We start from the raw sequence: 25,578 nt of genomic DNA, 5'->3' as shown, positions 1-25,578 counted from the left end.
CAAACCAGTGTAACAAGTCAGGTGTGTGTGAATCAGCATGCGGGACATTTTGGATAATAAAAAAATAAGTTAGTCAGCTATTACGAAAGTAGCTCACAATCTTCTGCTTGTTCCTCTCTAATTAAGGCCTACATTAATATTGCCAAGTATTTCCCAAGTTTTATGAGCTGGCTGATGGAAAAACAGGAAGGAAAGAAATGTGTTAATGTGTAGGTTTATTGACCTAGCACTGTTTGAACAGACTTATATAAGTGTTTACAACTATTCATTTATTAAGCTTATTTCTTCCTTTATTTTTAATTTAAAATAGTCTGGAGGCCTCGACTCTGTGTGTTGACCCGGGACAAGGTGAATTACACTATTTTGCTAAAAGTTTTGGGACACCCCTCCAAATCATTGAATTCAGGTGTTGTTTTTCAGGTGTTAGGCTTGGCCCCTTAGTCCTAGTGAAATGAACTCTTAATGCTTCAGCATACCAAGACATTTTGGACAAATTTATTCTCCCAACTTTGTGGGAACAGTTTGGAGATGTGTTCAAATGTGTTCTATCAGGTTGAGGTCAGGACTCAGGCTTGAGTCAAATTCCTCCACACCAAACTCACTCATCCATATCTTTATGGAGCTTGCTTTGTGCACTGGTGTGCAGTCATGTTGGAACAGGTAGGGGCCATCCCCAAACTGTTCCCACAAAGCTGGGAGCATGAAATTGTCCAAAATGTCTAAGGAACAAAGGGGCCAAGTCCAACCCCTGAAAAACAACACCTGAATTCAATGATTTGGATGGGTGTCCCAAAACTTTTGGCAATATTGTGTATATGGATTATATCTTAGTGAAGGCTATATAAAATATATAGACATATATCATACTGTATATAATATAATATAATAAATTGATAGGTTTGTACCCCCCCCTTGTTTATCTCATACCTTAATAAAAAAAATGAAAGAATATAATTAACTCTGTCTCTAACTCTGTAGCAAGGTACTTGTATGTGTAACTTGTTATGCCTACATGTAAAGTGTAAGCCTGTCATTTGGAATTTGACTGTGGGTTTCTTCACTTGTAATGATAAGCCTGTGTGTGTTTACATTGGTTAGTGGGAGCTGCTGGCTGAACTTATTCTCGTTAGAGAGAGAGAGAAAGAGAAAGAGAGAGAGAGAAAGAGAAAGAGAGAGAGAGAAAGAGACTCTTCATTATCTCTCTCTCTCTCTCTCTTTCTCTCTCTCTCTCTGACTGGTCCCCCTGAAGAGAAAAAACTTTCCTCTATAAACTATTGTTTATAATATTCAAAATGTGACAGCGTTTTAAGTGATTAGTTTCTTATTAGTTTCGTCCTGGTCAGTAAGGTTTATGGTTATTATTAAATGTGTATATGGTTATTATTACTAAAATAATATTTTGTTTCTGTCACTTGCATGTGCTTTTGGGTAGCTATTGGGAAATTGGTGTTGAATATGAACTGTACTTACTGCACTTTTCACAATTATTTTCACAATTAGTGCTTTATTAAAAAAAAAAACAAAAAACTGTAAAACCAACATGTGGCTTAATGTCCTTCCGCTGACACAGTGATGTAATAATAATGTTACATAAATCTGACCAAACATTAACATCAGAAACCAGGGAGAAACTTTTATGCTGTATTTAAATATTTATTATAATCTAAATAAAAGTTGCAGTCCACACAACGTCAGACATTTATCTCCTTGTGGGGACATTTGGTCCCCACCAGGATACAAAAACGCGCGCGCGCGAGTGTGTGTGTGTGTGTGTATGTTTTGAGGGGGTTACGCACAGTGACGAGAGGGGAAGAGAGGGGAGAGAGGAGGAGTAAAGGAAGGACAAAACGACCGGGGAGAAGAAAAAGAGGAGGAATAGAGGACTGTTTGTTTTCACTTTATGTCGATTTGAATAACGTTAAGAAGAGCAAGTTGATTTGCACCAGTTTTGCATGTGCTGAAGAAAAAGGTGGACAGAGAGAGAGAGAGAGAGAGTGTGTTTTCTTCTCAGCTCACAAACCGACACGTGTTGAGTTTCACTCCACTTCATCAGAGTTATCGGGCTTCATTTCTTCATAATCCGGTCTACTGTTCATACAGGAGTGTGTGTGTGTGTGTGTGTGTGTGAGTGTGTGTTCACTGAGACGCACTCAGACACCGTTTCTTCTTCACGTGGCGTTTTTCAGTCACACTGAACTGAGCAACACGGCGAGGAAAAGCCCAGAGCAGAGTTTTCTCCCTCTGCTCTTTCTAAACCCCATAGGACTATGGCAGCGGTAACAACCCCGGAGTCGAGCCCTCAGCCTCGGGTCTACTTCCAGACTCCATCCGGTACCGAAGACACCGAGACCCCGGCCCGGAAACAAGGCCGGGTTACGGTAAAATACGACCGGAAAGAGCTGAGGAAGAGATTGAACTTGGAGGAGTGGATCATAGATCAGCTTACAGAACTGTACGACTGTGAGGTGAGTGATCGAGTCTGACCCATAAGATTCATTAGTAATCTATAGATCCGTCTCTCACGCGACAGGGTAGGTGATTAATGGGTGATGTGTGTGCAGCCTAAACATGTAACATACGTGTACAGTAACTCCAATCTAACCTTCATATACAAGCTAAGAGATACACTGTAGTTTACTGGCTGCGCACGTGCGTGCGTGTGTTCAAGCGGTGTGACCCACATTATCTATTCCTGGAAGAGGAGTTATAAGCGTTTAGGAAACCCATATGTAGTCTTTAACATACACAGCGCGTGCAGTGCAGTTAGACCCTTCACACTTCAAACGGGGTTTTTCCACCAAATTGGAAAACTACTCTCCGCAGACGACTCCTTTCCAGACTATAGGTCATTTTCCATTTTCGGTCCCTCTAACACTCAGAGTAAAGTGAAGTAAGTACGAAGGTTCCTGAAGTCAGTCCTGTACAATGGTTTGGGACTTCCTGAAAGGGGGAGAGGGATTTAACAGAGTTAGATCAAAGGCCTGAAAGCAGTCCAGGGAGACAGATCATCTCCTGGTCCATTATAACAAAAGAACTCTGCATGTGGCTCATAACCCACTCCCCTTCCCCTTCCCTTCCTCCCTTACTCACTCCATCTCTCTTCACTGTCCCGGCTGTCCGACACCCCTTCCCCCCCGACTCCATTCCTCACCACCAGCACGGAAACACACACTTCTTTACATCTCCCTCTGGAGTTACTTTTCAAAGTAGCTACTCTCTTTGTAAAACTCCCTCAGCTTTAAACACAATAACACACGAGCCTGATGTCACCATTTACACGTGTTTATAACAAAACAATCACACTCATGTAACTGGCCAGCGTGGCATACCGCCACAGATTATCGCATACTAACGTACTGAATAGTAGGTTATACAGTATAGTCGCTATTGTATACACAAAAAGCATGCTTCCGTACTAAATAGTAGGCTATACAGTATAGTCTTTATTGTATACACAAAATGCACACTTCCGTACTAAATAGTAGGCTATACAGTATAGTCATTATTGTATACACAAAATGCACACTTCCGTACTAAATAGTAGGCTATACAGTATAGTCGCTATTGTACGCACAAAATGCATACTTCCGTACTAAATAGTAGGCTATACAGTATAGTCATTATTGTATACACAAAATGCATACTTCCGTACTAAATAGTAGGTTATACAGTTTAGTCGTTATTGTTTACACAAAATGCATACTTCCGTACTAAATAGTAGGTTATACAGTATAGTCGGTATTTTATACACAAAATGCATACTTCCGTACTAAATAGTAGGTTATACAGTATAGTCGTTATTGTATACACAAAATGCACACTTCCATACTAAATAGTAGGCTATACAGTATAGTCGTTATTTTATACACAAACTGCACATAGTATAGATGAATCATGACTGATTTTATGTTGTTAATGAAGTAGTATGATACTAGCATACTAAATAGTAAGCTGAACTGTATACATTTTTCATGACAAACAGCATGCTACCCCCATACTTAATAGAATAGTGTATATCTGTGTATATCATCACTGTGATTAAGTATACATCCACATACACTTGGGCTAAATAGTGTACTTTAGAGCTGCTATGATGACTAAATAGCATGCTGTACAGTCACTAACAAAATTGTATAATCACTGAACTATATATATATATATATATATATATATATATATATATATATATAGTATGTGCTGTGTTGGACCATGTACTGTGTAACCACTATGGCATTAGTGCATACTCCTGTACTAAGTAGTATGTAAAAATAGTATGCATAAGCCTTCATGTTTTTCCTTCAACCATCTTTCAGTGAGAGTAACGGGCCAGGTGGCAGGAAGCGGCTTTCAGAGGAAGAAAGTGATAGGATGAATAGGGTGATATAAAGATAATGGATAAAGAGAAAGGATCAAGGAAGTTGGCAATCTCACCAAGTGTGTAGATATGCAAACACAGTCGTCAACACTGTGAGCCTGCTTTGACACGTGGTTTGACTATTGATAGTGGCCCAGATTTGCTTCTGTACACAGGGCGAGGGAAGGACAAATACTACCATAATTTATGGAAGAAAAACTATCTGATGAACCACTGTTGTTCAGACAGTGGTTGTGTTTGGTTAGGTTAGGAAAATAAAGCAAGCATGTGTGTGTGGAAAAGGAGAGGCTTTGCAGATATGAGTACAGAGATGTGGAAAAAGCAGATGTCAGAATATAAGTAGACGATCATTGACAGACTAACAGCCAAACCATGAGCAAGAGATGGAAAAGGACAGCTGTGGTTTTAACCTCTGGCCAAAAGCACAAGAAATGCACATAATTTTTCCTAAGGACCACACACACACACACACACACACACACACACACACACACAGTTTCACACTTTGGTTATAGTCTGTCACATAGCAACATGAATCACTGAAAGTTTCTCCAATACAACAATTTCTAGCTGTTTGGCCTCAAGACCTAAAGCACAAAAATGTACATGTTACATGTAATGGTCTTTGCCTACATAACTAGGTTCATCTCACATTTGTATCTTTCATATTTAGTTTACCATGAATCAGCAAATTCTTGCCATGGTGAACAAAGAGAAACAGGGAGCCGTATCATGCTCATAGTTGCCTGTCACCTTTAACACAAATGCTAGTCAAAGCACAGGAATGCATGTACGTACTTTTAGTACGAAATTAAACTAATAAACGAATAAACTTCTTAAAAATGTATATGTAGATTGATTAAAGTGATTGTTTGAAATGCCCGAGAACATCTCTATACTTTTTCACAGATTAAAAGAAAGACACTAGAAACCCTAGTGTCCTCCTAGCATTGCTAATAGCTAACAGGCTAGTTAACCTCTTTGTCACTTTAGATAAGTGTATTTTCAGGACCAGAGACTTGACTTGATCATATTCTCAGTCAGACCTGTCAAAATATACCATAACAACGTACTCATCATTAGCAGTTGCTACATTAGCTAGCTAGCTAGTTAGTTAGCTTAGCATGCAGATTGAGTGGATGAAAGAGTTCAGGTATCATGCTGTTACCTTGAGGATTTTTGTATGAAATGAAAGCATAAATTTCACTCATACGCAGTGCTCCAGCTTTATAGTTCTTCTTCATTTTCTTCTTCTTCTTCTTCGTATTATTATTAGTAATAACAGTATTATTAGTATTATTATTAGTTTACAGAAGTAGTGAGATGTGATTTTGACCCAAACACCAGTCCATCTCAGAGGAGATGATTCTTCTGAGAATCAAAAGAGATTTTTCTGTGAGAGCCATGTCAGGATCTTGATAACTGACTAAACACTTTTCACTGACTGCTGTGACCTCTGCATCTGTCTTTTAACATTGTGAAATCCCCCCCCGATACACACACACACACACACACACGCACACATACACACACACACCCACATCCACACACCTGCTCATGCCAATCTAGCAGTTTCTGTCCTGCTCACACCTTTGCGTGTGGGTGTGTGTGTGTGTGTGGGTGGTTGTTATTGGAGCAGGTTTAGACCTGCCTTTCCCAGGCTTGGCATTCAGCACGCTCGGTGGGAATTGCTGTGTCGAATTTATCAGCAGATTTACCTGAAACCATTTGCAGAAATATCACACAGTGGGAATATTCAAAATCCTAACTTGAAAACAAGTTCTCATATTATTGTGATGGTTATTGTCTCTCACTTCCTGTTCAGTCAAAACAAGCCCATTAAAAAGGAAGCCCATTTTATTAATAAGGGAACAAAACCTGATACTACATTTGATTCTCTCTCACCTTCAGCAAATTGTTAACTGACGTCCTTTCATATGGGCAATGAGTGATGGGGAAACCACACAGCTTCTGCGTTTGTGGTGTTCTGTACACGATTGCTGTTTGTTGTTCTAGTGATTTATACATCAGTATGGGAGCGCTGATTCGATCAGCAGGTGCTCACGGCTGCTCAGCTGCACGGCTCACGTACTCTCTTAGCTGCTGAAGCAAAACTCAAACCAAACTGCCTATTGTAAATGTATGAACATATGGCTGCATTTGAGTATTGATGTCATTTTGGATGTGGAATTTATGCACGTTGGATTACTTATTATTTTGAATCAATGTTTGTTTGCATACAGCCAGGTCTTCATGTGGGGTTTAACTGTTGGAAAAGTGAATGTGTGTGTGTGTGTGTCAACCACTTCCCTTTTTTTTTTGGATTCCTAATTTCACTCTAGGTCTCTAGTTTACTAGTTTGGCTTGAAAGCGCTTGACTGTGGAATGGATTTAACAAGCGTGACAAATCAACAGACCACTCCAAGTTGGAAATTTTCTTGGCAGAGTGCATTACTAGGGACAGCCTGATAAAATACAAAGCTCTCTCTCTCTCTCTATCTCTCTCACACACACACACACAAACACACACAGTCAAAAGTGTCAGAGCATTACTACCATATGATATCACTAAACTAAACCTCTATCTGATCCAGTCTTAACATTTTAATCTGCTCATGTTCTTATCTCAGTAATTCAGCAGAACCGAGTATATCTACTTGGAGACAGCTGTGATGTGTGTCTGTGTATTTACACGTTCAAGGATCATCTCAGATCAGCAACTGTACGCGTAATAAAAATACTCGGAATAAACACACTGTCGTTATAAGCTTATCTACTACTTTTCTACCGAGTTATTTTTATTCATTAAATGCAGTATCCCACAAAGTACCTTATACCGCACTTTCTGTTATATCCAAAAATGACAACATGGAAAATGTAAGAAGCCTATTTCATCAGCGTTTTTTTGTGGACTATCCACAGCATCAAATATAGATATAACCAGATAAAAGTATCTCTTGTTCTTTAATAAATACAGATTTAATCTTTGGGAGTTTGCTGTGATATGAGGGATGTCATGTTACAGGAAAAGGAATGGACTTGTGTTGGGGTGATAATGAAATCACTGATTACCGGGGCACAGTGCTGTGTTTTTTTTTTTTATTTATTTATTTATTTATTTATTTATTTATTTATTTAATAAATCCCGATGAAGTGAATACGTTATATTCTTCAAGTCTGATTGAACCGTTTTCCCCGATTCAAACGCTGCTTAATGAATACATAATGTCAGTACTATACATTAGTTGCGTGTTCGTATGACCGTCTTTTGAGTGTTAAAGTAGCACATGGACATTCATGGAGATTAACAGATAAACACCCTGCTAGACTACAGCTTGGCCAGGTCTACAGACTGGACTCTGAAGTGTTCTGTGTGATTCCGGCTTTTCCCAGAAGGAATCAGGAAGATTAAAAAGCTTTGTGTGGTGAGGAGTCTCCGAGGCCAGCGGGTCTGCTGGAAATAGCTCTTCTCTCCGTCTGCATGCTTTATTCAGCAAGAGTCACACAGCAGACAGTCTCGAGGAGACAGACTGACTGGCCGGTTTGATAACTTGGCCTACCCTTATTGGAGCTCTGTGACCGTAAGAGCGTTACAGAATACCCGAGTGCTTCATGTCTACTGCATCGGTAACATGCGAGTGATTATCTTTAACGTTTATTAAGGACAGTCATTGACGTGAATAAATTCGCATTATTTAATTTAGCTAAATAAATGATAATAAATGTGTCGTGTTTTTAGAATGCTTTACGATATTCATCAATCATTCGAATATTATATTTGTACATTTCAGAGCTGGCACTACTTTTTTCAAAGTGAAGAATTAAGGATTGTGTTATACAGAGATATTGTAAAACTTAAAAAAGCCCAGAGAAAGCAAAATAACATTTTTATTATATTGCTCCAGTGTTGGAAAGCTGGATATATAATTGCATAATAACAGCTTGAGTAAGACATTCTGTCTGGTCTGTCTCATCTTAAGGCTTTTATTGCGAATGTGATGATTATAGTTTCATTTTGCACATTTTATAAATTTATTGATGCAATTCAATAACTGCCCCAAGACTCGATTTTCTCAGGGGAATGTGTTGAAATGTGTGTTTGTGGTCCTAACACAGACACGGCGGTGAGACCTTGAGCTACAGAAAATGATTTCAGAATAAAATGAGGGGTGTTTTGCTTATGTTTCAGTGAGGTCAAGTTGTGTAATGTTATTGAAGCATGTAGTCGTAGCGGAGATGGGCTTACTCACTTAATAATTATTTTCACTGTAAATACTTGTAGTGTGTTTTTATGCCTGGAGTTTATGCACTGTCCAGGCAGCTTCTCGGTTTGTTTCGAAAAACTCTCTTCCTTCCAGCCTTGCATTTCTCCCCTGAAACCTTGAAAGTTTTTCCTCATGTTGATGTCAACCAATTAAAAGCACAAGTCCAGAGCTTGAGGCTTCCCGTGGGTCATGGGGCAATAGTAAACCCCTTCACTGTGTTTAATCAAGCCCAGGTTCTTTCACTGCCTTAAAGAACCTTGAGGAAATTACTGTCCGCAAGCTGTAATTAGCGAGAGCGAAGCAGAGGAGGACTTCACCCATCCCAAGTGTAGATAAAACCTCTCGAATTACACCGAACAATGGGCCTCATTTATCAAGCTGGATGCGAACAGATTTATTCGCAGGACTGTACGTGTACAGTCGAAGTGTGGTCTTTGTGGAAAGCCTGTTGTTTCATATTAAATGTTAGTATTCTGCTAGCTCCAGAGTGTGTGTACACTTACATAAAAGAAGGCCAACCCTCCACTAATCATCTCCATATCATATAATTGTCATGGATTGCTCTAATTTAATATACGGCTTACGCTGTCAAGTTTAAATCGCTTATTTATTTACATTTAAAGCGTTTAGCAGATGCTCTGATCCGGGAGCGACTCTCAGAAGTGCTCTGGAGGCATTATCGCAATATTAGCTCAGAGACCTTGAGCTTAAACCTTGTATTATATATACACCCACAAATTGAATAATCCACCTCTGAGAAATGTATTTCTTTTTCAGTTTATAGTCATCATTTCATATTTCCAGCTTTTAGTGTTCTTTACCTTTTTTTTGGCATTTTGTGGGCGTCACTAAATGCAAAAGAGCTAGGTCTTTTATATAGTATTTTATAGCTGATTGGCATACTGCAGTATACAGATGTGGGTATGAAGAAAATCAGCTTTCCCAAACCGTTCAGAAATCTGGTGGAAATCTTTAGTTTGATATCGAATTAAATTTTACATGCATAGCGCTTTTAACAATGAACATAACAGCTTTAAATAAACTTTAAATTAAAGAAACCTTGAAAGGAACCAGACTCAGAAGAAAACCCATCCTCATCTGGATGACACTCAATAGTGTGATTATAAATAATTTCCCTTCTATAACTGTGCACTATATGATCAAAAACATTAACATTTTAGTTAATCTCGTCGTACACAAACTTACACACAATCTTTATTTATTACTATACTTATATGCTTTTAAAATGATAAGTTAAAGCTCAATGATGAATTAAGAAAAGATGAATTTCCTCTTAGTCACTGACTCAGTACCACCTCGTACCTGTGGTTTCCATATCCATTTGTTTCCATATCCTGTATTCATGAAATACACACACACACACATGCACACACACGGTTCTTGGCACAAACAGTAGAACCTGCTTGTTTTAGCCCTCAAGATTCAGAGTGTTGCACATTCCCAGATACGTTTCTGCTCAGCATGACTGTAAAGAGTGGTTATTTGAGTTACTGTATACTTCCTGTGAATCATTCTCCTCTGACCCTTTTACCAACAAGGCAGTTCAGGCAGATGCTGCAGATGTGCATTGTATTTTCCAGCTCTATAAACTCTGGAGACTTTTGAGCATTAAAATCACATGAGATCAGCGATCTCTGAAATAAGGTCAGGGTCAGAGTCATGAGCTTCCTCATTCCTGTGTTTGTGACATTAATGTGAGCATTAACTGAAGCTCTTGTCCTGTATCAGCACGATTTGATGTACAGTATTTCACTGCTGCCACATGATTGGATAATTGCATTTTAGTGACCAGTGAGTATCTATATATCCTGTGTATATATAATATGCATTATCCCCAGGTCAATTTCTTAGATCCTCTCAGCCCCCAACCAACCCAGACACAATTTCCTGAGTTGTCCTGATGTGATGGCTAGACGTTTAATTAAATTCACTAGTGGTTGTCGGCCATCAGTTACACAGCATGAAGCAAATGAAGCAAAGTGACTATGGGTTTGTTTTTTTTTTTCATTTCAGAATGAACATCGACTGGGCTGGAAGGCGTCAGGCCTTTTAAACGATTTTTTTTTACTCTCAAGCAAAGCCTTTGTTTGAGATCCAAGGCTTGATTTATTGTTCTGTCTAACAAAGAGCTAGCTTCAGTGTGCTTGTCCAGTCAGGCTTGCTGAACTCATGATTTAACTGCAGTTCATCATGTAAGATCACTTATCTTCATTAAACCTCCCCGTGTACTACAAGCGTCCCTCCGCTCGTCCCATCATCCTGCTCTCTCATGCTCACCACTCTTTCGTCGACTCTGTTATTTAACCCCTTTAGTTTTTGATGAGCAGGAAATAGGAAGGTAACCCCATCGTGACCTGCTGCTGACGGAGTGTGTACGTCTGCGAGTGTGTGTGAGATGGCGGATTGTAGCTATAGAAACTCGTCCCATGTGAAAAGCCCTCATGTGGACTGAGAATTTGCTTCTGTAATCTGCACAATCTTAGACTTGTCTCCGGGGAATAAATTAGACTATGTGATGCATTAACACTTTGCGTCTCTCCTATCATCACTCTCATAACTGACACATGCAGGCTTACCGTGATGCGTCGGTTATCTCCTGTCGATCTTTAGCAGGGTTTAAGGCATTTATTCACCCTCGGTCTTTATCTACTGCATCTGTAGAGCATGTGAGATGACCAATGATAAGAGGTTCAGTTTCTCTGCTGTGGGAAAAGAGCAGAAACACTATTTATTTAAAACACGCTTAAAATGGAAGTCTAAGGCGCAGCTGTTACTGAATGTTTATATTCGTACCTATGTATATAGCATGAATTCATGTCTAACAGTCTAACAATAAATCTCTAAGGATAAGCCATCAGGTTGATGGAAGTCTTATTTGAAGCCGTTCTTATGCAGGTTTATCTAACTTTCTGAACCTGGAGGAATACATCAAAAAGTACTTATTATATCTAGATCTATAAAAGCTTGAACAGCCCTTCCAAGATTTTTTTTTTTTAGCACAGAAATTAATGCCAAATCGTGCAAGTGGCGCAATATTCTGAGCTTTTTTCTTCTTCTCGAAATTACTGCAGATTTTCCACAAATTTAGGCCAAGACACATCGTGTGACACATCACAACGTGCATTCAGCCAAAGTCCTCTTTGATTCACGTGCGTCAAACATGAGTATAACTATAACAGAAAGTAATTACATGTGTCTTCACTGGTAGTAGTTTCTTGCGCTTGCATTTTTTGCTAATTCGAGTAGTTTTCCACAAAAAAAGTACAAAAATCTGCCAGCTGTAATTTTTAAAAAGGGTCTCAAAGTCAAGCATTTTTGGTCGCAACAATAACAGAAAAAGGGGGCTGACAGTCAAAATACTCGGATGTATTGAGAGTCTGTAAGCGATTGTCTGCTAAAGAGGTAATAAATAGACTTTAAGTTGAAAAACACTGCAGTTTTCCTTGAACTGAAGGCAAGGATGTACCTGATTATTTTCTCTCTCTGGGGGATGGAAAGTGGTCTGTCTCTACTCACTGTGTATTTGTGTGCTATTCATCAGTGTGATCAGAGACAGCAGGCAGTGTCCAACACAGTCCTCCTCCACCACCCTGCATGACTCCACTACACTTTTGATATTGCACCAACATCCTGTTAAAGTGCCGCAGGCCCTCGCCAAAGATAGTGTAGTGATACATTACAGAATTTTCCGTCTGAGCGTCTGAATGTGCAAGGCAGCAAATATTAGATAAATTCGAGATTGAGAAAGACAGACGATGACTGAATAGTAAGATGATTTTATGAGACATAAACAGAGAAGTACAAAAAAGTGCACTCCCTCCGTTTTTCCACTGGCAGCTGTGCATCGGTGAAAGCCGTAGTCGTGTCTCGTATCACCTGCTTGTGTATCATTTTAAATAATTTATAGTTATACACAGCTGTCCAGCGTCCGTATTGGGAAATACAAACAAAAGGTAAATGAAGTGTGGAGCAAGAGATGTTTTCTGTACCTTCATGCTCCACAGAATGGGAAGTAATCAATGGCAGAATCAACAGCTGGGTTGACTGAAGTGTCTCATTGTACTTAATACTGAAATAATTGATCAAGATCATGGTACAGAAAGCTGTTGGTTAAATTAGGAACATGTTGTTTACATGGCTTGCAGTGTTAATAATCCGTTTGTTTAAGTAAAAACGGCTCCAAAACAGCATGTTTAACTAACCCCTAACTTCTCCTCACTCCAAAATAAATCAATAAAACATCTGCCCTAGCATTAATACCTCTACTCTGTGCACTTTACTCCTCTAGCACTCAATTAATAATCTTGTATGATAGCACTTCCTCTGCTCGATATATATATATCAATTTGCTTGTATTTCTTCATTCATAAATCGCTTTAGATAAAAGTGTCTACTAAATGGAAACCCTCATGTACAAATCCACTTATCTTTCAAACCCATGTGTAGTAATTGTGTAGTAATTTTCAAGATCTTTCAGTAGTAGGTGATAGTAATGGATTTGACACACAGATCATGACCCACTTCATTAGCAGTTCAGTAATATTAATGAAATGGCAGTTATCCATACTTTTATAATAATTTAATAATTTCTGTTCATTATCACATATCCCACATGTCACATGTCTCAGTTAAGGCATCATTTATTATCTAGTGTACACCCACCCACACACACACACACACACACACACACACCAGTCTATTTTAATCCAATAGCACGTGAACCGGAAATATAAAACTCTTTTAATGTGTGATTGTTTTAAGATCATTTCATCTCTGAATGATTCCAGCTATGTCCAGTGTCACTCATTAATGACATACTCTTTTACTCACACACTTATTCACACACTCTCTCCCACACACGTAGTCCTTTAACCATGAGCAGGCATTGTTCTAACTGATATGAACATCCTGTTTCAGTTTATTTGTCTGGCTTGTGAGTTTATATTGGCCGTGCCGGATATGAGTTTCAAGTTTTGACTTGTGAGTGTGTTCCTAATGATTTTGAAATGATATTGAGATGCAGCAACAAGTCAGTCTTTTAGGCAACTCTGTGAGGTTCGTGTAAGTCTGGAGCGGAAGAGTAGAGATTAGCTTGAAGAGATAGTAGGTCAGCCAGGATTTTTGACTCTGACCTTTATCTTCCCGTTTCCTACTTCCTGTTTAAACATCATCGCCCTCTTTCCGTCTTTTCCTCTTTTATCCCAGTACCAGAAATTATGATGAATAGATTATGTTTTGGCAAAAAAGACTAGCTTCATATGCGCATGATAAATACTGTGAACATGAGTAAAGTGTGAGTTTTAAAAAATTATAATAATAAATTAATTAAATCTATAAACCTATTGTTTACTAGACAATAAACAATGTTCTCTAATAAAAAACTATAAAAAATAAATTATTTAATCTCATTATAATCTTCCTGAATGTACCTTTAGTCACTTATAGATCTCGGCTTAAAGCTTGTAGGTGGATAATTATTAAAATGTAATATTAAAGTGGATAATTTATTATTATTACTTTATTATTTATTATTTATTTATTACTTATTGCAAACACATTGCAAGACAATCACGGGCATCTGCTAGCTTGTGTATGAAGAGGAAATAGAGCAAACCATGTCAGACATGCTTCGAAAAAAAAAACCCCCGCCTGAAATAAACCTAAAATCTGGAGCAGTTCATAGCTATATCAAGCTGCCCATTAAACAAACTGAAAACGCACATATTGTCATGGGTGTTGTGGTTTTCAATATATAATTTCACTAGGGCTCTATGTAAATGTCCTGGGGTTGTTGAACATGCCAGTTTAACAACGTAGTTAGCTATTTTAATGACCTCTGCAGACTGAAGTACTGACTCTATAAAAACAGCTGAAAATGAATGTTTTCCTCTAGTTAACCATCCAGAATATCCTGATAGACTAGAAATATATCTGTACTGCACTACGTGGCTGATAATTGCTGACAGGAACAACACTTCAACCTCGCTACGGAGAAAAGTAGTTAAAACGACGACTACTTGATCGTCGTAAATCATGTCACGACTCATGACATCGCCCACCCTTTCACACTACTGGCTGGATCTCTCTGTTATAGCGAGGGTATTTTTCGGAGACTTCTGAGCGCTTGTTTTTCTCGGAAAAATGTTCTCAAGGAAGCATAAACTAGACTTTAGCTCTCTCCTTCAAGTGTGTTCAGATGTCCTGTGACTTGGCATGAGCAGCAGTTTGGAAAGATACAGTGACATCACATGTGATGGACAAAGCACATGCCTAACAGATTGGTTAGCTGCCATGTGAGAGGAGAATAAAGTGGGAGAAATATATAAATATATATATATATATATATTGTGGCTGGAATTTCAGCTTTAAGTATGTTTCATAAGAGTGACCTTTCTATATATACATATATAATATATTTATGGCAGAGAGAGAGAGAGAGAGAGAGGACTGAATATATTCTTAAATATGTTTGATATTTTAAGAATAGAGGATGTTGGAGGACGACGTGTTACATGTGCTACTGCATTCTAGCCAGAAATCCCAGTGCAGGCATTCAAGCATGTTCAATAGCATAATCTTCCTGATGTTATATCTACTTGTTTACATATTTCACTTCATGTACACAGTACCTACTGCAAATTATGGTTATAAAGATTTATTCTGTGGTTCTGTATAGTTACCCAGTCTGTCCCTGATCGTTATGGTCATGTGCTAAACTTGTCATTCCACAGAAATGCTAGGTTTGTACACTGCTCTGCTCTTTGTACTTTATATTGTATGTTACTGCATTCAGAGCAACTGTTTTGTCTTGTGGGTCGTGTTGTGGTGCTTTAGACATGACATTTGGTCCCACTGTCTGTGTGTGTACGTAGACGGGATGGCAACAATACTAAACTGGAGCATAGACTTGACATAGAATCTGTTGCTTGCTTTTGTAACATCTTAGATTTTGATCTTTGGATCCATGTAAGTGTTTAGTGCAGAGCTGCCTAGCAGCAGAAGGCCCTTGGGAAGAGAGAGAGAGAGAGAGAGAGAGAGAAAGAGAGAGTGTTGGGGAAGTTTGTCTCTGAGCTTGCACATTGCAGACAGTTATTATTCCTCCTTTTCCTCTGTGATGGAGGAAGTCATATGATATAAGGGTCAGATGAGTGCAGGAGCTGAGACTGACCCACCCTCATACTGTCAGCTCGTACTCAGGGTGAGCACATGTTGCCTGGAGCATACACACACACACACACAAACACAGACACACACACAGAGACAAGCACACATTGATGCGGACTCGCTTTAGCAGACTCTGCACTGATTAGCATAGTAACACACCCCACTGACACATATAATGACTGGAAAGTTTTCTCCCAGTCACTCTGATTCACACTAACTGAATCACACAAAATGATGCACACACACACACACACACACACACATTTGTGCCACACTCATGTTTGGCTTTGGCCATGAAGTGTAGTTATCATGTCCTCGGGGAGTAAATATTTGTATTGGAAATTCGTAGAATACGGAAAGGCATGGATTAGGATGATTTAGAGAAATTTTACTTTGTGAGGAACTTTCTTGAATAACTTCAAGTGTGACTCATTTTAGGAGCCGACTTCCTCGTCCCTCCCTCCCTCTCTCTCTCTCTCTCTCTCTTAAATAACTAAATTTGTGAATCTGTGATGTAAACTTTGGGTCACAAAGCAGCTCATGAGCTTGTTAGCTATCTACCTTATTTCTCATCACCATCTGGGGAATTCTTCGGTGAGTCAGAGCTATAGACCGTATGATCAGATCAAGTTGCCACTTAGTTGTGCAAGTCAGATTATAGGAGTCGAGCTATTATTAAGGGTCCATTCATTTTTCTGTGTGCATGGGCAAAACAGAGAAGTGTCAAAGTGACAGAAAAACATGCAGCATACCACATTTAATGCCTCAGTTCAGTTCAAATGACATCAATTTGATGCGGTAAACATTTACTTGAAACGATCCTATAGTGTCCCACATTTCTTCAGTTCCCCACTCATAATTTTAGTTTCTACCTGCAGTTAGTTCTCATTTATTGTATGATGTGCAGAAATGAAAGAAAAACTTATAAGCATGGTTTCGTCTTATGCTGTCATATACGGCACTGATTGTATCGAGCTTGGGAGGAGGTAGATTGTTGGTGCTTCTGGTGAGAGTATTAGTACAGTAAAGGAGAGCATGTTTGCCTTACAGCTTGTAGGTTGGTTGGTTGGGGGTTTGAGACCCATTTCTGCTCTATGCATTTTCTCTCCATTCTTTAAAGGTTTCCTCCATGTACTCTGGTTTCCTCCCCAAGTCCAAAGACATGCATAGGCTGATTGGCATCTCTAAATAGTTTGTGTTGTGTGAATGGGTGTGTGAGTGTGTGTGCTCTGAGATGGATTGGCACCCTGTTCATGGTGCCCTTGCCTTGGGATAGACTCCAAGTTCCCCTGTAGACTAAACCATACAGAAAACGGATGAGCGGATAGTTAGGTATAAAACTCTATACATTATGGAACGCTGTAGAGTAGCCATTACTACTTGTTGCATACTGGTGTGAGCGTTTCTGTGTTTCTAATCAGCATGTGTAATTCAGAGAAATCGAGAGAAATCAGGAACAGAGCCATATTGTGGCAGTATCAGTGTACAACTCTGTTCCTGTGTGAAAGGTCGTTTGTGTAAAGAGTGACTGCTTGTGTGTGCGTGTGTGTGTGTGTGTGTAAGAGTGAGAGAGATTTGGGTAGGGGGCAATTGGGCAGGTGCAATGACAGCTGGTGTGGGCAGCCCAAACCGAGGGGGAGGAAGAGAAGAACGAGCGAACATGGCAGTGGAAAAGAGGACGTGTGAGTGCCGCCAGCAGCACGTCCAACCAGATTTAGTTTTCCACTGCAGAACACGCTGAATGTTTTTAAGCTTAACGGATGTTTTAATGTTTATTAGAGCAGTGTAGCTTTATATTTTACTCTTGTGGGGTTGGATGTATTTGCCCTTGAGTAACTATTCAGGATCTATAGTGGGGTTGTGTGTGTGTGTGTGTGTGTGAGAGAGAGAGAGAGAGATGGGGTGGGTTGAAGAAAGAGGAGGATTATTAACCAGCCTTCATTGAACAACACTTTATGAAAGGGAAAAGAATAAAAGCAGTAGAGGAGGAGAGGGAGAGAGAGAAAGAGAGGGAGAAAGAGCGAGGAGAGAAAGTGCAGCATGTAATTTGGGTTTGGCTTTTCCATCCTTGTGCGCTATTTTTATATTTTAATGAAGCGCACATCCAACACACTCACCAGGGCAGACTGCAGCTCAATAAAAACCAGTAGGACAAATGAAACATGGAAGAGAAATGGAAGGGAAAACAGAAAACAATATTAGGAAGGATGAGTTAATGGCTGTAGGACGGCATGGAGACAGCAGACTTGAGGACGAGACGAGCCAAGTGGAGAGGAATGGAAAACACACACACACACACACACTCAGAGCCAGTGACTTTTGATGATTATTTCCAAACCCATCTGTTTCATGCCCAGCAGTTCCCAGCGGGCATTTAGCTGTATATGCAAACTTTACTGTATCAACTGAATGAACACAGCAGTAGATGGAAATGATGATGTAAAGCATAAAATTAAGGTTGTTGTATCTTAAAAAGATATCCTTGAAGGCATTAGTGAAGTAGGAAAGAAAGAAAGAAAGAAAGAAAGAAAGAAAGAAAGAAAGAAAGAGAGTAACAGTCTGTCGGTTCTGCTCTGTAGTCGGTTTTACTGCTGAGCTTTGGGGAGTTTTTGGATTCTGTCATATAAGTCAGATTATTTTCTGTGGTTAGATCAAGTGGCATAAATAGCCGACACGAGCTAAAGTTAGATTCCAGCTCTTATCAACATTTCTGTTCAGCTCTGTAGCCTAGAGTTCTGGGCTCGGTGTTCACATGGAGCTAGTTGTTGGAAACCCAAATCATTTGGATTCGGAAGGAAAATGCTAATGTTTTACTCACCGTTAGCTTAATTTAGACCGAACCATTGGCACTTTTTCACAGGGGGAGATAAGAATGTGTAATGCAAGCGAGCTTGGGTGGAAAATTCAGTCTGCCAACCTGTTTATTCTAACAAAATCATTTTGTTTATGATCTTGAATTACAAGAACTCTGCCAGTTCCTCAAGAAACGTGATAAATAAACAGCTGTGGTTCAGCACTATGATGCCAGAAAAATGCATAAACTGTTTAAAAATGTGAATTGATGCTTTATTTCAGAGTGAGATGCTGATGATTGTTGTTCTAATAACCCAAATATAGGCTTGTCTGATGTTGGACTGACAAACCTTGTATGGAGCTTTAGTCCTATACTGTTATATCTAAACAAAATCATGATTTATTTTTTTTTAATGAAACAAAATTAAGTGCATTATTGCTAGATGTCAGCATGTTTATACCTTTAAACTATTTAGCTCTTGCTGTGGTAACATATTGATGTGAATTTGGGTGAATTAAAATATATATATATCCGTGTAACTATTAAAAAGGATTTAAAGATTGTAAAGTAAAGGTTTGTGTGTGAAACATACATAAAATGTATATGTATATTATATGACCAAAAATATGTGGATACCTGACCATCACACCTATATACAGCTCTGGAAAAAAATAAGAGACCACTGTAAAATAATCAGTTTATGTGTTTTTTTTCTTACAGGTCATGTATTGGTGAGATGAACAGTTTTGTTTCATTTTTTGTGAACTGCTGACAATATTTCTCCTAAATTCGTATTGTTATTTCGAGTATATATTTAAATGAAATGACAACACATCAAAATAACCCAAGACCATGCAGTATTTGCAGAGCTTTCATAACTCAAATAAAACAAAATGCAAATAATTTGTAAACAAATTGTGTTAATGCTTTGGCTAAATAACATTAAGAAATCAGTATTTGGTGGAATAACTCCGATTTGCATGCGTTTTGTCTCCATGCTCTCCACCAGTTTTTCACATTGCTGTTGGGGAACTTTATACCACTCTTTTTGCAAAAAAGCAAACAGCTCAGCTTTGCTTGATGGTTTGTGACCATCCATCTTCCTCTTGATGACATTCCAGAGGTTTTCAATAGGGTTCAAATCTGGAGATTGGGCAGTGGTCTCTTATTTTGTTCCAGAGCTGTATATGTGGTTCTTCCTCGAACCAAACTATACACAATTATCTAGAATATCTGAGGTCTGATTTCCCTTCTCTGGAACTAAGTGGTCCAAACATGCTCCAGCATGACAGTGCACAAAACGAGCTTCATGAAGACGAGACAGTTTGTCAAGTGTGGAGTGAGATGTTTAAAAAACACATACCTCGGGCCATATTATGTATTACATTTGACATGTTAACAACAAAATCAGGCTAAGGATTATTTCAAGCCAGAATATTGCATGCTGTACTTGATCACCTTCATTATAGAGACCTCTTGTGGTGAGCAGGTGCTACTACACTGTTAGAATAGCCAAGATATGATTTAATCCACCATTAGATTTCATCACTTCTCCTCGTCTATTTGCATTTTTCTTTGGCTCATATCACAAGTGCTGAACTCTTACCACTGTGTCGTGTTTTTTTTTTTGTGTGTATTACAGGAGGAGGCGATTCCTGAACTGGAGATAGATGTGGATGAGTTATTGGACATGAAGAATGATGAGGATCGCGCTGCACGTGTCAAGGTTCTGTGACTCACATCCTCCAGAGTTAGTTTGTGATTGTGTAGCACTTTCAGGAAGGAATTAACTGAATATTTCTTCTGTTCTTTAACAGGATCTGCTGGTGGACTGTTACAAACCTACTGAAGTATGTACCAGCACTAATATAACACTATTTTAGACAGACAGACAGACAGACAGACAGACAGACAGATAGATAGATAGATAGATAGATAGATAGATAGATAGATAGATAGATAGGTAGGTAGGTAGAACTTTATTGTCATTGCAAAGCACAGGTACATAGCAACAAAATGCCGTTTAGCATCTACCAGATGAATAGTAGAAATTGTGCAAATGAACGAGTGCAGATAAATATATAAGTATTTACATCAATAAATAAGTCAGTTAATATGTGCAAAGAAAAGTATGTACAACTTGTATTTACAGCACATAATGTGAAAAGAAAAATATAATTATATATTCGTGCAATATTATAATATAGAGAGTATTGCCAAATGTTTTGGGACACCCCTCCAAGTCACTGAATTCAGGTGTTGTTTTTCAGGGGTTGGGCTCGGCCCTTTAGTTCCAGTGAAAGGAACTCTTAATGCTTCAGCATACCAGGATGTTTTGGACAATTTCATGCTCCCAACATTGTGGGAACAGTTTGGGGATGACTCCTTCCTGTTCCAACATGACTGCACACCAGTGCACAAAGCAAGGTCCATAAAGACATGGATGAGAGAGTTTGGTGTGGATACCCGATAGAACACCTTTAGGATGAAGTAGAGCGGAGACTCTGAGCCAAATCTTCTTGGAAGGCTTTCCACAAGGTTTAGGAGTGTGTTTATGGGAATATTTGACAATTCCTCTAGAAGTGCATTTGTGAGGTCAGGCACTGATGTTGGACGAGAAGGCCTGGATCGCAGTCTCCACTCTAATTCATCCCAAAGGTGTTCTATCAGGTTGAGGTCAGGACTCTGTGAAGTTCCTCCACACCAAACTCATTCATCCATGTCTTTATGGACCTTGCATTGTGCACTGGTGTGCAGTCATGTTGGAACAGGAAGCGGTCATCCCCAAACTGTTCCCACAAAGTTGTCCAAAACGTCTTGGTGTGCTGAAGCATTAAGAATTCCTTTCAATTTATTATTTGAAGAAAAAATCAAAAAATGGACACAGCCACAGTATTTAATATTGTACATGAGAGAAATATTAGTTACTTAATCAGGCAAATAATAATGACAAGTGACAGTGCACATAATACATCAAAATGTGTATCATTTTATTAATATTGTAATGTTTGTATTATTAAGCCATATTTCATAGCCTTGACAAAAATATTTTGCCAGCCTTTAGTGACTACAGGGACAAATATACAGTGTGTTTGAGTCCCAGACTTTTGTGCAAATCTTTTAAAAAGCTGTTAATCATTTGTCCCTCGTTCTTCCTGTCCCCCTGCAGGACTTTGTAGTCGAGTTGCTTGACAAAATCCGTGGCATGCAGAAGCTCAGCACACCTCAGAAGAAATGATGCACCTATAGCCTCGGCCCCTCCTCCTAACCATCCCCCAGCCAATCCCAGCTTCTTCCTCCGCTTCACCAGATGCTTGACCATTCGTGTGAGGTGGAGGGGGAAGTGAGCTGACTGGGGAATCTAGCCAATCAGATTCTTATAAGCAGGGCTTATTTTTGTTTTCTTCATTTTTTGTTAACTTTATGGTATATTATTTTTTTTTTCTAAAAGGAGAAAAGATTTCATCGTGTTTTGAAGCATTTGTAGAAATCCTAGCAATATATTTCTATACATTTTTAGATGTTAGGTGACTGTGTGATATTTTGCTCTGATGCAATACTGTACACGTGTCCCCAGTGGACTCCCTAAAAACGTGCTGTTTGTAGTTCTCTGAAAATGTAATATTACTATACCCTGCTGTATAGTAAGTTTGGAGGAGATGAGATATGTGCTGCCTTATTCTTTTTTTTTTTTTTATGTATTCCTTTATTTTATCTCAGCTTTGCGAGGTGTAGATCTGTTTGTTTATGTGGGTAGGATGAAGTAGATGCTGGTGGAAAACTAGTGATTTTTTTTTTTTTTTTTTTAGCTGTGCAAACCCACATACATAGAAACACACGTTTACACACAAAAACACAGACAGCCGGGCGTCACCCCCCTCAGGGATCATGTACCACACACCACAGCTGTGGTTATTAGGCCCCACACTCACACACAGATGTGCGCGATGGCATGTGGAGCACAGAGGGAGTTGACAGCGTGCTGGAGGGTCTTGCGGCTTGCCACGAGGTCTGCCGGTTTATAAGAGCCCAATTAATGTTTTCATTTGATTCTGCTAAATCATCTTAGCCAGAACACCATCTGCTTCCTTCCTCATTGCTGATCAAACACAACAATAATAGGGCTAATCGCATATTCCATGTCTGTCAGTGCTTCACTTTCAATCCCCCATTTTTCACATTCATTCACTATACACAAACGAGTGCACAGCTTTTAATGGGTATGATATGCTATCTTGTAATGACTGTTAATTAGTAACTCCACAGGATCGGGAGTCAAATAAAAGAGAGCGCGTCCCTCTAACTACAGCTCCTATTTAGTTCCTCCTAACACGCGTGTTCTCCTCTCTCCATCCAGCTCTCATATTTTCCTAGTAAGAAGACACTTTTCTATATCAGACGTTGCCTTAGTACATATACTATCTCACACAAACCAAATAAATGGTGGCATTCATTTTAGAACTATGTATAAATGAGCGATTTTAACATTTTCAGGCTATAGGATTCGAAACAGCCTTTCCTTAATTCAGTTTTCTAGAAATTAAGTAACTTGAATACATTTACAAGTTTTTAGATGTACTTAAAATTAAATGGATTTGTGCATTTAGTGTGTGTACTGTGTCAGATAAAGCTGTTGATTTTTTTTCTTTTCCTCATACAACAGCACACAAAATATGCTCAAATCCTGAACTAAATTTAATAAGACAAATGGTGTGTTTGATCAATTGCAGGCATCTGATGTTAATCTGTGTTTTTGAAGGTCATATTTGGTGGGGTGGGAGGAATTGTGAAAAAAAAAAATGTAGCAATAAACTTTTGTTAGTTTTCTGGGTTTGTTAAACTTTATGCAACTTTAATAAAAAATGGTAAAATGCCATTGTGTGTGATGTTTCATTTCTTGCATACAAAATAACAAAATAAAGACATGACATTGAGAAGAAGGTCATCTGGCATGTAATCATTTAAACATGAAAGCCCACAGTCCTTGCAGAATACATTCTCTAGAAGCTTGGCAACAATAATCATTTTATTCAACATAAATTTGGATAATAATGTGCTAATAAAGTGATTTGTTAGGAATGTGAATAATGTCTGGCTGAACAGAATAGTTTTCCCACAACAAATGGTTCTAGATTCACTTCTACACATGAAGGAGATAAATGAATACTGTTCACTCGCCATTTACTTTAATAGAAACACATGTCACACCTGCACATTTATGCAGTTATCATTTCAGCCAGTCACCTGGCAGCAGCGCAATGCATAAAATCATGCAGATATGGGGCAAGAGCGTCAGTTTATATTCACATTAAACATCAAAACTGTTTTCACTGTGAATTTAACTGTGGCATAGATGTTGGTACCAGACCAGTTGATCTCTTTAATTCTAGAGACTGTTTTGTGTGAAAATCCCAAGAGATCAGCAGTTTCTAAAATACTCAAATCAGCCCATCTGGCACCAACAACCATGTCACAGTTAAAGTCAAACTTTTTCCTTCATTCTAATTTTTTATGTGAACATTGAAGCTTTTGGCCTGCATGCTTCTATGCATTTCAACACTGCCACATGATTGACTGACTGGATTGTACTGTATTGGCTGACATGGACTCCTAATAAAGTGGTATTTGTTTGTATTGTTTTGGTCATTATCCTAATTCATTTAATTGTAGTGGGAAAAAAATCCATGGATTCCTTCAGTACATACCCAGATAGCAAAATAGGTCTGGCCCAGATCTGGCCCACACAATGCACTTACACTCGGCCCACATACCACAAAGAATGACGGCCCTTTGGTGGCCCATATCTGGTTTGCCAAGGGTGGGCCATGCATGGGCCAGCACAAGGCCAGCACTGGGCCACACTGCTAGCCCAGAACAGGGACCGGGCCACATCTGGCATGCCATCATATAAACAGTACCATCACTGCCAGACCTGGTCTGCATCTGGTTGACATACCACTTGCCATGCCAGCACTCAGCCAGCAGTGCCAGCTTAATACCAGATCTGACCCAGACCTGTTGCTATGTAGGTATTTATTTCACAAACTACACTCCAGGACACCTGACCATCGCACTTGTATGTTGGCCTTCCAAAAACTGTTGAGAATGCCTTTGTATGCTGTAGCATTACGTTTTCACCTCACTGGACCGAAGGGCCCTAAGCTTGTTCAGCATGTCAATGCCACTGACAGACACGATTTGCCAAGGTTGGTGTGGAAGTACTTGAGTGGCCTGCACAGACCCCTGACCTCAAGCCCACTGAACACCACTGGAAGGATATTGTAATGATGACTATACCCCAGACTTCAGTGTCTTACTCCACTAATGCTTTTCACATAATCCGCCCCAGAGACATGATCCAAAATCTAGGGAAATGCCTTCCCAGAGGAGGTTATTACAGGGGGATCTGGATCTGGAATGGGATGTTCAAAAAGCCATAGGGGTGTCATTGCTTAGGTGTCCACATACTTTTGGATGTAACTTGTATGTGAATTTGCTCAGTGTTCCTGCAACCCTGAGTTTGTGGTTTCTGTAACTAATTCAGATCATTTTTGACCCCCCCCGGCTGTACTTTATAGATCCCCATGTCTCTGAAGAACTAGCACTGCAACCTAAAACCTTTCATTCATTGTTTTTTATGAGAACTCTTGCTAACAAACAAACACACAACAAAGTATACTATAAGTATCACTATAAACAGAATCTTAAATTGAACTGTGCAACACTGGTGTGTTTTATAACCGAGATGAACGCATTATATCATCATTCAGGGCTGTTATTAAGTATAACTAGGTCTCTTGGCGGAAGTTCCCCCTTTCCGGCTAACTCCGATTAGCTTTTTCATCTCGAGCCCTTTTATTGGACGATTCCGGGTTTCAAATGTCATCGGTGAGTCGGCGATGTAACGTTTCCATGATCCTATTGGGCCGCGTGGATCGGGACGTGCTCTCTGATTGGCC

The 25,578-nt window shown here is 39.2% G+C and overlaps 1 protein-coding gene across 1 annotated transcript; it reads left to right on the top strand.

The window, feature by feature from the left end:
• Nucleotides 1–1,829: 1,829 nt before the first annotated feature.
• ppp1r14bb (protein phosphatase 1, regulatory (inhibitor) subunit 14Bb) lies at nucleotides 1,830–23,495 on the top strand. Its single transcript, XM_058395234.1, has 4 exons — nucleotides 1,830–2,465; nucleotides 20,262–20,345; nucleotides 20,437–20,469; nucleotides 21,789–23,495. The coding sequence occupies exons 1-4, from the start codon at nucleotides 2,268–2,270 to the stop codon at nucleotides 21,855–21,857; spliced, it is 384 nt and encodes a 127-aa protein (XP_058251217.1). The 5' UTR covers nucleotides 1,830–2,267; the 3' UTR covers nucleotides 21,858–23,495.
• Nucleotides 23,496–25,578: the final 2,083 nt, after the last annotated feature.

The sequence above is a fragment of the Hemibagrus wyckioides genome, linkage group LG07 (assembly GCF_019097595.1).
Source record: "Hemibagrus wyckioides isolate EC202008001 linkage group LG07, SWU_Hwy_1.0, whole genome shotgun sequence".
NCBI classification, from domain to species: domain Eukaryota; kingdom Metazoa; phylum Chordata; class Actinopteri; order Siluriformes; family Bagridae; genus Hemibagrus; species Hemibagrus wyckioides.
Note: the sequence above shows the minus strand (reverse complement) of the source record. Positions and strands in the feature narration are given on the sequence as shown.